At 45.2% G+C, this 14,642-nt stretch overlaps 1 protein-coding gene across 3 annotated transcripts; it reads right to left on the reverse strand.

Moving 5' to 3' along the window:
* Window positions 1–1,041: 1,041 nt before the first annotated feature.
* Window positions 1,042–13,710, reverse strand: wrap53 (WD repeat containing, antisense to TP53). Of its 3 annotated transcripts, none has more exons than XM_079580473.1 (12): window positions 13,517–13,710; window positions 12,097–12,222; window positions 11,133–11,312; window positions 7,180–7,342; window positions 7,015–7,110; window positions 5,362–5,470; window positions 5,198–5,286; window positions 4,728–4,951; window positions 3,824–4,035; window positions 1,862–1,965; window positions 1,525–1,668; window positions 1,042–1,383 (listed from the first exon to the last, which is right to left on the reverse strand). In XM_079580473.1, the coding sequence occupies exons 3-12, from the start codon at window positions 11,299–11,301 to the stop codon at window positions 1,179–1,181; spliced, it is 1,515 nt and encodes a 504-aa protein (XP_079436599.1). In that variant the 5' UTR covers window positions 11,302–11,312; window positions 12,097–12,222; window positions 13,517–13,710; the 3' UTR covers window positions 1,042–1,178. The 3 variants fall into 3 exon arrangements, with proteins under 3 accessions (XP_079436599.1, XP_079436600.1, XP_079436598.1); XM_079580474.1 differs by having other exon boundaries at window positions 1,043–1,383; window positions 7,180–7,339; window positions 11,133–11,318; window positions 12,106–12,222; window positions 13,517–13,709; XM_079580472.1 differs by having other exon boundaries at window positions 1,043–1,383; window positions 11,133–11,318; window positions 12,106–12,222; window positions 13,517–13,709.
* Between the last annotated feature and the right edge of the window lie 932 nt (window positions 13,711–14,642).

Genomic DNA, 14,642 nt, shown 5'->3' on the forward strand with positions numbered 1-14,642 from the left:
CTGTATTGTGATCGGCAGCCTCATACGCCCTCTGAGTGCGGGCCGCTGATGCGAAAAGCCGTGGCACGGACAGAGTTAAGGCACTGAAGAGTGTTATTTGTCCACGGTTGCAGGCGCTGGCTTCGGATTCTCAAAAAACAAACATTTCATTTGTTCTACAGTGTTTGGCAGATCCAGCACGCACTTTGTTCTGGCACAATCCATTCCATTCTGGGCATTCCACTTAGACGGCGAAAAAACAAAAGCGGCAAACGGGCCGAGTTCAAAGGCCTGTATAATGCCTCGATGATGCCTTTGAGCTTTTATCCATTTTACAACCTTCTATCCGCATCAAAAACACACGCTGCCAAGAAACAAGTCGGCGTCGTTTCCATGGCTTTACAAAAGTTTTTACTAAATGATATTTTTCCTAAAGGGCCGACCAAGTTACTGCGGTTACGTCACAAAAACACAGAGCTTTACAAAAATATACACTTTAGGCTGTGCGACTGAATACGTAGAAAATAATGCTAAAAACCAGATGAGGCGAAGCGAGGGGCACTTGACCGGAGCAGGGTCCAGCTCCTTAAAGCAGGGCTCCAGAGGAACAGCACAGAGACACTGGGGCTGTCCCGGCGCCGTTCACAAAACACAACACGCTCAACACCCACATGGCACTCGAGTATAAAGCACGTGATGTTTTAGAAATCCAACCTTTTGGCAGTTTACGCAAAAATGTATATCCACAAGTATAACATATTTGAACTCTAATTAAAGACAGGGTGCACTTTACAACCTCTTATGTGGAAAAAAAGTTGATATTCGTGCGTAGAGGAGAAAAAAACCAACCTCCCAATGTTGTTTTTACTAAGTCGTTCCCATTGCTGCCTGTGGGGGGAGCTCCAGGCAAAGCTGACCTGTGAGTTTTAGAGCCACTGTCTAATCCTTACATTGTTTCAATTTATAAAACGGAGAATGTCAAAGGTCAGATCCCCAAAAGAACGTCTTTAAGCCCCATGGTTATGTCCACAGTAATGTCCTACTTCAGTCCTAGTTGTTTGTAGTCAAAAAACCCGGACAACTGAAGCCAAAATAAATTGTGTCGAAATAAATTACTTGTTACTGTCGTGTAGGGTGTGGAATAAATCATTAAGTCCTGGTGCCTCCGACTCTGAGTCTGAAGCCCTGCCTTTAAGTGTTCAAAAGTCCTTAGAGCGGTCGTCGGGCCCCTCAGCAGCGGCTCCCGGGGGCCCCGACCACCACACGCACACGCAGTTCTCCTCCTTGCGCTCCTGAGGGGCCGGCATGTCCGTGTCCGATCCCGAGTCGCCTTCGCTGTCGCTGGGCCACGAGAACTGCCGCTGCCCGCTGGAGGTGGCCAGGAGGGGCAGGAACGGGTGCACGCTGCAACACGGGAGAGGAGAGCTTCATACGTGTGCTCCTAACATGTCAGGCGTGTGCTGTGGAGCTAACCATGAGGCTAACTCCACCTGTGCTTCAGACAACAGTTGGACTAAATCAGCTTGCACATAAAGGCGGTTTTACCTGACGCCATTGGTGCAGTCCCAGTGGGCCTGGAAGCTCAGATGTGCTGGCTGCAGTTCCTCAGTGCTCCCATAGGGGGTGCAGTGAGTGTCCAGCACAGACACCAGGCCGTCTGTACCTCCGCTCAGCAGGAACCTGCCCGACCTGAGCACACAGAGGAGGGGTGTATATCACAATCCCATTTCCACGTCCCACACTCGCATTCACAAACCCCGGCTCCAGAGAGGACCCTATTGTACATTGTTTGTAAAGGGAAACCAGACAGGCAGACAACACAAGGAAAGGACGAGTTCACAGGAGTCTTCTCTTATGGGACAGCAGGAGGACAGAGACTTACGGGTCCAGGTCAAAGTAGATGCGTTGGTTGGTGGCCACGTTCCTCTTCAGGGAGAACAGCACTTTGCCTGGCTCCCTCAGGTCCCAGCACACGATCTCTGGGTCCTGTTTCAACACAAGGCACAGATTGACTTTTATTTACCAATATAATAAGAGTCTAATAAAAAACATGCAAAGAAGAATACAGCACAAAAGTAGTTAAAAAATTAGCTTTTAGCAGGTTCTCTGGACTCACATATCTACTTCACTTACATGACTTCATCTGATCAGGCAGAAGCATCTCTTCACTAAAGCTGGCTGGACTATATATTATATACAAAATTATCTATATCTCGCATAACGTAGACACAGCCTAGAAGCCTTACAATGAGCATAAAAACTACAGTCATGCTGGATTTACAGACTCCTCCTCCCCTGCTGTGACGGAGCATGTTCCTAATAAGGGCATAAGGGCACGTAGTTGAGTCGTAGCCGCGCCCGCGCCATTAGCTCTCATGCTAACGGCCGGTCAATCAAAGTCAGGCCACGAGATTTCTAAAACAATCTCTTACGAAAATCAGCCTGGTTTCTTTACGTGGAACTAACCCAGCGTCATCACAGGAGCAACATCTAACTGTAGAAAGTTTAGGAAAATTAGAAACCAGGCTTTATAGTTGTTTTTAACATGTCTAAAGTGCATTGCTTTCTAATGGGAGACAAGTGGCTATATGGAGGTACTACACCAATGATGGGCTAATGGCGCCCCCTAGTGTCGTCATCACAATGCAGAGCAGCCAGCAGCCATTGGCTATAACCCAACCCAGTTTCGGACGCAGTATACGACTATACTCTACTCTAGCTAGACAACACACACATCAAAGCGATTACAATTAATATATATATATTACAATATAATAAAGACAAAGGCCGCGAGGTAACCACACAATTACCATCTTTTAATGGGGTTTATGACATTACTCTCAAAGGCCAGGCCAAAAACTAGAGCAGAAGAACAGCTAAAAGACGACAATATGGGTGAGCTAAGCTAACATGGCTAATGTTATGCTAACAGTGAGTAGTGCAGGTAGATGGGTAGCAGACCACACTGGTTTGGCCAGTGGAAAGGGCACTTTTTTAAAGATGGATTTACCCACATCCATGTTAGTTTTGTTTTGGTCCTGACTCACAATTTGTGAGACTGTTTTTGTCACAATGTAATAAAAAAACAAAAACAAGACATGGAGTTACCTTAAAAGTTAAAATCTGGGGAATTTTAACTTCCCAAATTACCGATATGGCATACTCACAGAGGCGTAGAACTCAGAGAACATCAGTCATTTGGACTGTTAAAGAGGGGGTATTCTGCTTTTTTCAGTCCCATAGCTCCAGTCTATATCTCACTACAATGATGACCAAACCTTCTGTTGGTCTGTAAATGCAGTAAATTAGAATAACTGCCTTGTATAAAATGTCTCTCTCAAAATGGCTGTAGTGAATGTCTTGAAATAGGCCTCTGTCTCTTTAAGAACCTCTGACCCTTTACACACGCCCCCTCCACACGCTGTCTGTGGCATCAGTGGGGAGGGGGTTCTGCTGAGGAGCAGTGGTTTGTTACTCGGCTGGTGACGAAAGCTCGGAGGCGTCTCCAGGAGGTGGGGGCGTTCCTAGGAGGACTCAGGCAAACCTATCCCTAAAATGGCCGCCATCAGAGTTTTTACAGATTACTCAAAAATACGTGAATGTGCCAAGGCAACACTTCAGGCATGTTTTTAATGAGGGAATGACATAATAACATGATGTAAAGCTTGAAAAAGTCGATTTTGCATAATACCCCCCCTTTAACCACAGGTCTTTAGGTCATTATAATCCTATGTGAATCTATCCCTCGATTGTTTTTGACTGTAATATAAGATAATATGGCAGACTCAGCTGTAAACGTTTCATTTATTGAGAGTGCTTTTGTTGGTAGTGTTGTGGAGCTCACCTTGCGCCCTCCCGTGTACAGGTAGTTGCCGTCAGGGGAGAACATGAGGTGGGTGAGCCCCCCCTGGTGGCGGGAGGGCAGTAGGGCCACAGGGCTGCCGTCCTCACAGCAGTACAGAGCGGCGCCGCGGGAGTACGAGCCGCATGCGTACAGAGCCCGAGATGGACTGAAGGACAGGCAGGAGATGATCCCGCTCACGCCCTGCTTCTTCACTGCAACAGAACAGAGGCGACACATCACCACCGGGGGGCGCACCGCTCACAGGGGGCACACCGCTCACGGGGGGCACACTGCTCACAGGGGGCACACCGGTCACAGGGGGCACACTGCTCACAGGGGGCACACTGCTCACGGGGGGCACAGCTGGGGTACCTGAGTTTTTGTTGTCGGGTAAATGTGAGAGTATGTTGTAAACACTGTCTTCACCTACATGTTTATTGAGTGATGGAAGATAAAAGTAGAATCTGAATAAGTTTTGGTATTGGTCCCGCGCTTCACTGCCACCACTTAAAGCTGTACACGGTGAAACATGCATATCATCAATTCACGTGTGCAGGAGGGATTGTGAGAGCTAGAAATGAGTTTGGGCCAAAGCTAAACATTTCACATTTTGAATAGGAACGTTTTTTTTTTCTGGTTTAGATAGAATTTAGTCCCGATATGATCTCGACACTTTAACCCTGCTCTAACCCTCCGCTGTACATGAGCTCTGCATGTGTGATGGGTTTTCTGTATGTGTGAGGGGTTATCTGTATGTGTGATGTGTGATGTTTTTTCTGTATGTGTGATGGTTTTTCTGCATGTGTGATGTGTGAGGGGTTTTCTGTATGTGTGAGGGATTGTCTGCATGTGTGATGTGTGATGTGTTTTCGGTATGTGTGATGCATGAGGGGTTATGGCTGACCTACGGTGGGCCTCTCCTCACAGTCCCTCCCGGGCCGCTCCGTGTGAAAGACGCGCACCGTTTTGTCGAAGCCGCAGTAGAGCTGGGAGCCGTCGGGGCTGAAGCACAGGCAGTGAGCCGCCGTCAGCTCGTCCAGGTGGTTGTACGGGCGGAAACTGGCTCGCACCTCCCCATAAAAGGCGTCCCACACGTGCACCGGGTTGTCCCGGCTACTGCTGGCCAGGCTGCACAAACACAGAAGAGAGGGCCCAATTCATAAACGAACGCCTTCAGTGAGAAACAACAATATAAAGAAAAGGAAAAATAATACATAAAATAGAGCGTTTCCAAACTTTTGACAGGTACTGTATATCAGCTTTTGTTTGTAGATATTGATTACAAGCAAGTATCACCCACGATTCTCATTTCTACCGTGTCCTTTTATAATCGTGGTTATCATAAAACCGGTTAACCTTGACATCCTTACTCACAAGCATGTGTCCGGGTCCAGGGAGTTCATGCGAGGGTACCAGCAGTAGTCGTAGATGGTATCTCCCTCAGCCATCCGCAGCACGGGGCTCTGAAACAGAACATGGTTGAAAACAAAGGTTAAACTCCAAATTTAATTTTCCAGTCCCCTGTCCCGTGTCCTCACCATCTCCGGGATGAGGTCCCCACTGGAGGAGTACAGCTCTGGAGGCAGGTTGTAAACGCGCAGCACGTTGTCTGCACTGTTGGTGAGGAGGCACGCGCCGTCCGGAGCCCTGGGACACAACACACGCTAAGGTCATGGAGGGGAGGGCTTCATTTGGACTAAAAAAAACAACATTGCAATTTATCTGACAGATTTGAATATTTTAAATGTAGCCTATATTTTATTTTCATGCAATTGAGCATTGAGCTGCATATATACATTTAGAATTACTGTTTAACATTATGGAACTCAATAATTACATTTTAGCTTCATCAGCAACAAGATACAGTACAAATCTGTGAGAGGCCTTTCATGGAGTTGTCCTTAGTTTGAATCCAAGGGCCTCTTCTTTGACAGCAGCTTCAAAATTCTTAAATCCATTAAACTTGTGAGTTTTTGGACAGTTTCTGCTTGGATTTCTTTGCAGGATGTCAGAATACCCTCCCAGAGCTGCTGTCTCCCACCCTCATAGATGTTTTGCTTGAGGCCCCAAAGGTTCTCAGTAGGGTTGAGGTCAGGGGAGGATGCTCATGGGCTTCAATTAACAGTTTAGGGGAGGCTGGATAGAAGGTTTATGCACACCTGCAGCCTCTGGAGGGTCCTACACCGTGATGTTCGGGAGACTCCAGAGGCACCAGCAGCTTCAAATACCTGTATGCTGCTTTGTAGCAGCTGTTCTTTTAATCTGATGTGTTTGTCTGGCAGAAACCGTCCATATTGTGCCTTTATCTGCACAAACCCGTGTGTGTCTGAATCAGCCACAAATCTCTTATCAGAACGATGATTACGCTTAATCTTTCATGAAATATTGAAGGTTTTCATTCCTAGACCAAGGCATTCAACTATTTCACGCTTTTCATCAGCAGAGAGATCCTTTTTCTTTCCCATATTGCTTGAAAATGGTGGTCTGCCTAATAACGTACTTTTTCAGTAGTTTCTCCTTAACTGGGCTTAACCTGAAAACTAATCATCCCAGGTCTCTGAGATGTCAGCGATTCAAAGAGCCCTGAGACACAATACCATCCATGAGTTTCACTGAAAAACTTTTTTTTTTTTTTAATGACAATGAAATACAATTTGCATAATAATTGTAAACGAGCGGTAATAACATTTATAAAATTTCGCGGTCAATTTTATGGATAAAAGCAAAACGTTAATGCAAAAATGAATGCCTTAGAAAATCACTTCAGGACTTCTTAATGCTTTTTAAAGTCTTTTTAAAGTCTCAAGGAGATCGGCTTTTTGGACCACCTTAGCCCGCTCCGCCATGAAATTGTGAGACACTGGTTTTGTTACTAGCACTGAGAAGAGTTTCCCTTCTGCTCAGCGTGAAACAGACGTGGAGTTTGTTTATAGCGAGGCTCGATTGTTTTGATTGGCCAACATTAGCCAAGGTGCAAGGGGGAAAAAAACTCAGCCCTTTGCGGTTCCGTTACAGCAGCAGCTCAACTTTCAATGCTGCTCTAATGGCGGGGTCTCTTTAATCTGTTTCTGTCTAGGGAAGGGAAACCTAGTAGTTTAGCAGTTTGAACAGTATGAAGGAGACGGATCAAACGACAGCTCTTCCACCACAGACATTGTAATAAATGATATTGTGTGGAACTGTGAGAATACCATTTGCAGCCTTTGAGGTAATTTTCGGGGAAAGCGGAGAATTCGGCCCAGGACCCGGTCAGCATCTGCGGGGCCTGTGTGAAGTCCAAGCCCACCCTGCAGTGAAAAAGACAGATGTATCAACATTAGGCCAAACCTAATCATGGCCCAGTGGGGATGTCTTACTGTGGTCGGGCCCCGGGGCTGTCCTGGGGGCCCTCAGGCTCCGCAGGTTCCTCCTGCTCCTCAGGGCGGTGCTCCTCTGGCCCCTCCACTCCGTCTGGGTGCACCTCGGGCTCATCTTTAACCTGCACTTGGAGCTCTGCTGCCACTGCACTGTCCGACTCTGCTGAAGAAGACCCAAGAATAACGGATCAGATAATGAATCGATACTTATATCACTTCTGGACGCGCTTGAGCCGAGAGAAGAAGACTGAGACAGGATGGCACAGGCCAAGAACATGCTCATTTACGTCTAAGTGTGTGAATATAATCTACATGAAGTTTACTGTGTGCTATAAGGGACTTTATACAGAGAACAAAACATCCTCGTAAACCACAATGCCACACTGCAAACACAATAAAAGTAGTCTTTATATCAAAGTTTTGAGCTGTTGGTTCAAGGACAGAACTAAAGAAAGTGACTTGGTCATTTTAGCTCATATAAATGATGCTTTTCTCCCACTTGTTTACACCAATTTTCCCCTAATTTTTTCTAATATTTTTTTCCCTAATGTTTTCCCCCCATGGTTCACATTTTACTTGACATTGGACAGTCCCTCCAGGATTTCACAGGCATTTTTTTCTTGATTGTTGCGGGGTAAAATGCCTGATTTCATGGGCCATTTTTCCGAAAGTTGCGATGAAAAGTTGCGATTTTCTTCTGCTTAAAACAGTATATTTTTATATTTAAAAAATACTTTTCTTTGTATTTTACACTAGTTTTAGCCAAAGAGACTCCGGGGAATAATAAAAGACTTAAAATATCTGTTATTTTAGGGGCTAACAGGCACTTGCCTGTATCTGTGAGCGCAGGGTCTGACTCCACACAAGAGAGAGCCATGAATGAGAATCCGAGGAGAAGTGACCAAAGCACGAATGTTGACATTGAGTTTCCGCTCCGCTTCAACAGAACTGTGACTCCTGAAGCTCACGCAGTAAAAGCTCCAGAACCTCACAAACACCACTGCATCACGGAGACAGAAACGTCTAAACGCACATGCAGCGTGTATCTGTAAGATAAAACCTATAATCGCCAAATAAAGATACAGTAGCAGAGAAAAGCAACTCCGACAGAGGAGATCCATGGTAGGAGCTCACAGCGGCTCACGCTGTAAAGGCCCAGGCAAGTGAGAGGAGGCGGAGCTTAAGGCCCAGGCAAGTGAGAGGAGGCGGAGCTTCAGGCCCAGGCGAGTGAGAGGAGGCGGAGCTTCAGGCCCAGGCGAGTGAGAGGAGGCGGAGCTTCAGGCCCAGGCGAGTGAGAGGAGGCGGAGCGTCAGGCCCAGGTGAGTGAGAGGAGGCGGAGCTTCAGGCCCAGGTGAGTGAGAGGAGGCGGAACTTCAGGCCCAGGTGAGTGAGAGGAGGCGGAGCTTCAGGCCCAGGTGAGTGAGAGGAGGCGGAGCTTCAGGCCCAGGCGAGTGAGAGGAGGCGGAGCGTCAGGCCCAGGTGAGTGAGAGGAGGCGGAGCTTCAGGCCCAGGTGAGTGAGAGGAGGCGGAACTTCAGGCCCAGGTGAGTGAGAGGAGGCGGAGCTTCAGGCCCAGGTGAGTGAGAGGAGGCGGAGCAGAAGCAAGTCCTTCAGTCTGAGGCAGAGGTGCCTAAACTGATCAGTTAAACGGATTTAACTGATCAGGAACTTACTTTAGTTGCGCATAAGTTGTGGAGTTTAGGAAAAGTTGCAAAAGGAAATTGTGGATTATTGGAATAGTTCCGGGCTTTTGGAAAAGTTGCAACTCCGCACTGATTTCGCGGATCACAACATCGCGAAATCCCGGAGGGACAGATTGGAGATGAACCCGATATTATAAATCTGCAGATTTCTGGTTCCTGACGATTATAGGTATAAAAAAATTGTTCAGGTATCGGTATCGAAATCTAAGTGCCATTAAAGTAGTGGTATCTAAATATAAGCAGAGGGTCAGTGACAGCCACACGTCTGACCTCTGATTAAATTATGTCTGACTCTCCCTTCAGTGGCTTGTACAGTGACAGCTGTAGTTTTCCGCCACAGGGCCGGACAGATCCTGACAGATCCTGACAGATCCTGACAGATCCTGACAGATCCTAACAGATCCTAACAGATCCTAACAGATCCTGACAGATCCGGACAGATCCGGACAGATCCTAACAGATCCTGACAGATCCTGACAGATCCGGACAGATCCGGACAGATCCGGACAGATCCGGACAGATCCGGACAGATCCGGACAGATCCGGACAGATCCGGACAGATCCGGACAGATCCGGACAGATCCGGACAGATCCGGACATTTCTCAAAGGTGACGTTGCAAGTCATTTGAAGTTATCACACACACAAAAAGCATTAAAGTAGTTTGGAATGATATCCTGCTCCGTGTTGGACATTACAAAAGTTAAGATTACTACGGGTGTGACCTTAGTTTGACTGGAAAGACAACGAGCACTAAGTCACCACAGTCTCAAATAGGGTTGCAAAGGGGCAGAAAATACAGAAACTAAGGATACGCAGCTAGGTCGATGTGACTGACCGGACGTGCTTTTGAAGGAGACTGCCGCCTCTAAAAGTTAAAAAGGATTGAGGCGATGCTAATCGTGGCTAACAGTGTTAGAACAGATGTTTCTAAGCGCTGCAAACTCTGACCTTTGCCTCGTTATAAGCCAAACAGAAAACTCTTGTATTATTTATTATTATAAATGACTCATTATAGGAGCTGGTCTTAAAAACACACACTTCAAATGTAAAACCTAAACCCATAGTTTCAGCAAATGTAACACTTTTTAAAAGGTCTCAAATTTTCTAAATCAAATAAAGACAATTTAAGACCCCGCGGGAACCATATCATGTGGAAACATAAATCAACATTTCCTAAACATTCTGCTTAATTCTTTTTATAAAGCAATCTCTGCAGACTTTGTTTGTGAAGAAGACCTCAGGCCGATTAGCTCAGGAGCTAATGGGGCTGTCACACATGTGCGGGGTGCAGACTGTTAAAACTATGTAGTGTTGTATTACCCCTCCTGGAGCCGCCACCTTGACTTAGTGGAGGGGTTTGAGCACCTGAATGATGCTGGGGGCTCTATTGTCGAGGGCTTCGTGCCCTAGGTCCTAGTTCACAGGTCAGACAAAGAGCAGTTCAGAAGCCTCTTATGAGAGACCAACAGGCCCGGTTGGCACCATGCGTCCTTCTGTGGACCCACCACCTGCAGGAGGAGCCATAAGGGCCACGATGGATGGATGAATATTGTATTACTGCACACACTTAGTGTATATAGTTAGTGATCCATTTTCAAAAGCCCTTCGATGACACGTCTCCTCCTCCGCAGCAGCACGAACTGTCACTGAAGAAAAACTACAACTGATGAACTCCACGAGCCATGTAATGACTGAAGAGGATCCTACTGTGTCGTCAATATATAACCTTTGTTTTAGTTTGAATTTGTTTTCTGTAAAATAACTTACAAAGAAAATACAAACAGACATGACAAAGAAGATTTTAGCCATAATGAGACATGGTGTATATGACACTGTAAGTGTGGTGAATCGGCCTGAGTACCGTTACATTTTTAGTCCATACCAGTACTTTAACGGTACTTGGTTAAATATACTTGGAAATATAAAATTGGCACACACACACACACACACAAAAAAAAGTATAAAAAGAATTTCATATTGGGCAAAAATTCAGGAAAAATAAAATATGAGAAGGCAAAAATAATTAATTTGAGCTGAAACGGATATTTATTTCTGGTCTAACGGTACCCAGCCCTAGTGGTGAACATGCTTTCTCATGCCGTGATCATTTGGACGACCATGGATTTAATCACCGTTCGTACAAAAAAAATCTTACATTCACATCACAGTGCTTAAAACGGCAGGTAAAACAATATAGTTGAAACGGTTTGTGAGGTTCTATTCTTCAACAAACACACAGATAATCCGACCTTGTGGTGCCTCAGTCTCCAGCTGCTCTTGCTCTCCTCCTCCTCCCACAGACAGTCTGGCTCTCTTGGCCGGTGAATGCTCCTCTTCTGCAGCTGAGGCGAGGACCTGGGAGGGCGGCTCTCCGTCTGCCTCTGCTACAGCCACCTCTGCCCCGCTCGCTTCGTCCATGGCTCCTCTGACTGGTACTACGGGTATTCAAACATCCATTTTGAGACGCATCGCAATAGTACCATAGATACTTTTTATGTCACAGGGCTGGACGAAAAAAGAATTATCCCGATTATTTTCCCCATATTGATCGATCTAGATTTGATATTTTCTGCTTTAAAGTGGGGGTATTATGCAAAATCGACTTTTTCAAGCTTTACATTGTGTTATTATGTCATTCCCTCATTGAAAACATGGCTGAAGTGTTGCCTTGGCACATTCACGTATTTGTGAGTAATCTGTAAAAACTCTGATGGCGGCCATTTTAGGGATAGCTTTGCCTGAGTCCTCCTAGGAACGCCCCCACCTCCTGGAGACGCCTCCGAGCTTTCGTCACCAGCCGAGTAACCAACCACTGCCCCTCAGCAGAACCCCCTCCCCACTGAGGGAGGCGTGTCGGAAAGGCTCAGAGGTTCTTAAAGAGACAGAGGCCTATTTCAAGACATTCACTACAGCCATTTTGAGAGAGACATTTTATACAAGGCAGTTATTCTAATTTACTGCATTTACAGACCAACAGGAGGTTTCATCATCATTGTAGTGTGCTATAGACTAGAGCTATGTGATTGAAAAAAGCATAATACCCCCTCTTTAAAGATAAAAAAAAAAAAAAAGGTGTCTAAACAAGATCTAAACCAGGCTAAAATGCAGCTAACTTGGGAAAATCCTGACTCAAACTGACCTTTTTTTAGAGTGAGTTTTTGTTCTGCTGCTCTGTTGGAGACAAATCTGTCTCTGTCACTCTGTCAGTGTAACCCAACTCACCGGAGTGAAGAGGCGGTCGGTCAGATGTGGGTCTGGTAGGTGCTGCTGCGGTAGTGTTTCCTTCTGGACAGTTGCTGCAGAAGTCGATATGGGGACGATGACATCACAGCACTCTGCCTGGTGTGATTTATCAGGGCAACAAAGAAGGACATACTGTTTTTTGGACGGTTACACAGTCCGATAACTCCAAAGGTGGATAAAGCATTGTTAACCCCTTAACCCCCCCGCCTGAACTGAGCACGTTTTCTCCAGTTTGGCTTCACCCAAATCTAAAAGTTTGACATAAACGAGGAGAAAACGAGAATGAAATCGCAACATAAAGGCAATGAAAAAGTGATGGGAAAAAAAGAGACAAAATGTAACAAAAAGCGATGAAAACGTGGCAAAAATGTGATGAAACCCCGTGGGAAAAGATCCATTTAGATGAGTTCTGTAGGTCTTAGCTTTCAAATGAGAAGTTTTGCCTGTAGGCTGCAAGCTCCAGTTGAGAAGCTGTAAGCAAGGAAACAAAGATGGCACTTTTTCCTGGACGGGGGCCTTTCTGTGAGGAGTTTGCATGTTCTCCCCGTGTCTGCGTAGGTTTCCTCCAGGTACTCCGGTTTCACCAACCACTAAAAACATGTACAATAGGCCAGGATGAATGGTGTGTGTGCGTGAATGAATGATGGTCGAATAAAAGATTTTTCCCCACATTTTTGTCATGTTTTTTATGCCAATGTATGAGTTTTGTCTTCTTTTTACCCCAATTTATACTTTTTGTTACCCTTTCCCTACATTTTTGCCACAATTTCCCCCCTTTCCCCCCTCTCCATCTGTCACACATTTCTTGACAATGGAGATTAACCCGATATTGCGCAGAGAAAACTAATAGATGAGGAAATGTGCGGTAAATCACAGTCGTCTCCACCTCAGTATGACTTTGACGCAAAAGTGACAAGATCTGACCAAAATAACAAAGGAAGATGCACAGCTGAGGTCTGCAGGTTTTAGCTTTGAAACGAGGCGTGACTCTGGCCTGTAACGCTGGAAGCTCCAGTCGAGAAGCTTCTGGAATTGGGTAAAGCCGAACTGAAGAGGATGTGATCGGTTAAGAGATTAAAAAACGAGCACATGCACAGGTTTTTTCCCCCCCCCAGAGCCTTTTTGGAAATGCTAAAATGGCGACAGGGCTCGCGCAGTAACACCTGTTCACCAAAAACAAACTTTCCCCTGCAGCATATAGAAAAGAATTAACAGTAGCAATTGCAAACTCTGAATATAGCTATCAGTTTGCGTGTGTGTTAAATATAGTCTGATATCCGCTTTCTCCTATTCTCCATACAAGGAAAGTAAAGCGGGAACACTCGCTCCATGTTTGCCCACGTTAGCATTAGCCGCGTTAGCTCTCGCGTGGATGAATGAAATACCATACCTCCGTAAGCGTAGCTCTGGTGACGTTTTACGGCCGCTCGGGTCACTCTTCACACGCGGGTCCGTTTTGTGAGATAATGGCGAGCGAAAACAGGTCAGATAGGCTTTATTTACAGCGCACTCGGTGACTTTCTGAAGCTTGTCACCAAGTTGTAAACACTCCCCCCGTGCAGCCACATGTCTGGTGTTATCGCGAGAGTACGGAAATGTATAAAATGATTTGAATAAAATAATATAATTCGTAAACTGGAGTGAGTTGTGACTATAAAAGACAAAACTGCAATAAAAAATATTCATTAAGCAAGTTTACAAATAAAAAAATAATTTGGCATTTCTTCGATTTCTTTATGCAAAAATGCACCACTAGGGGGTGCTCAAATCACGTCCTCCGGTTATTGTGTTAGATTTGTTCTTCACCTCTACTTAAATACTGACTTCACCTCTTAATTTTTTAGATTGTCCTTGCGTTGTTGCTACATAGTCACTTTTTTTTGCTGTTTTTTTTATTTACGCTTTTATGCCTTTTTTTGGTCACCTTTTTGTTGCTTTAATGTTGTTTAGCTTTTTGGTTGCTTTTGTCATGTTTTTATAACGCACTTATACGTATGCATGCATATTAAAAATAACATTTGCTTTATTATGCCTAAAATACTAAAACATGAATGTTGTACTATGCTTGAGAGCAACGGAAGGGGTCTTCCAATTATCAAACAGAGCTGCAACCCGTGTTCCTTCCCAAGACGGGTCTGCTCCACCTGCTGACGTCATCAAGTGGTGCCCTCCTTCTCCCGAAAGTGCTTCATTTTTATCTTTAATTTAAACTGAAAAATTGAGATGTTAGCGAGACAATCCGAAAGTTAGGAACGAGTTTGACCTGACACTGGTAAATATGTGTACACGCTCCCCATTTTATTGAAGGGCATTTTAACCTCTTAACCCCCGGCTGGACCGAGCACATTTTCTCCAGTTTGGCTTTGCTCAAATCTAAAAGCGTAAAAATAGCAACAAAAATGATTAGAAAACAAGGATGAAAAGAGCAAATGACAGAACAAAAGAAAAAAAAATGTGACAAAAACTCAAAAAAGTGACAACAGCAATGAGAAGTACAACATTTGACAAAAAAAATA

Source organism: Gobius niger (genome assembly GCF_951799975.1).
Source record: "Gobius niger genome assembly, chromosome: 21".
Taxonomy (NCBI): Eukaryota; Metazoa; Chordata; class Actinopteri; order Gobiiformes; family Gobiidae; genus Gobius; species Gobius niger.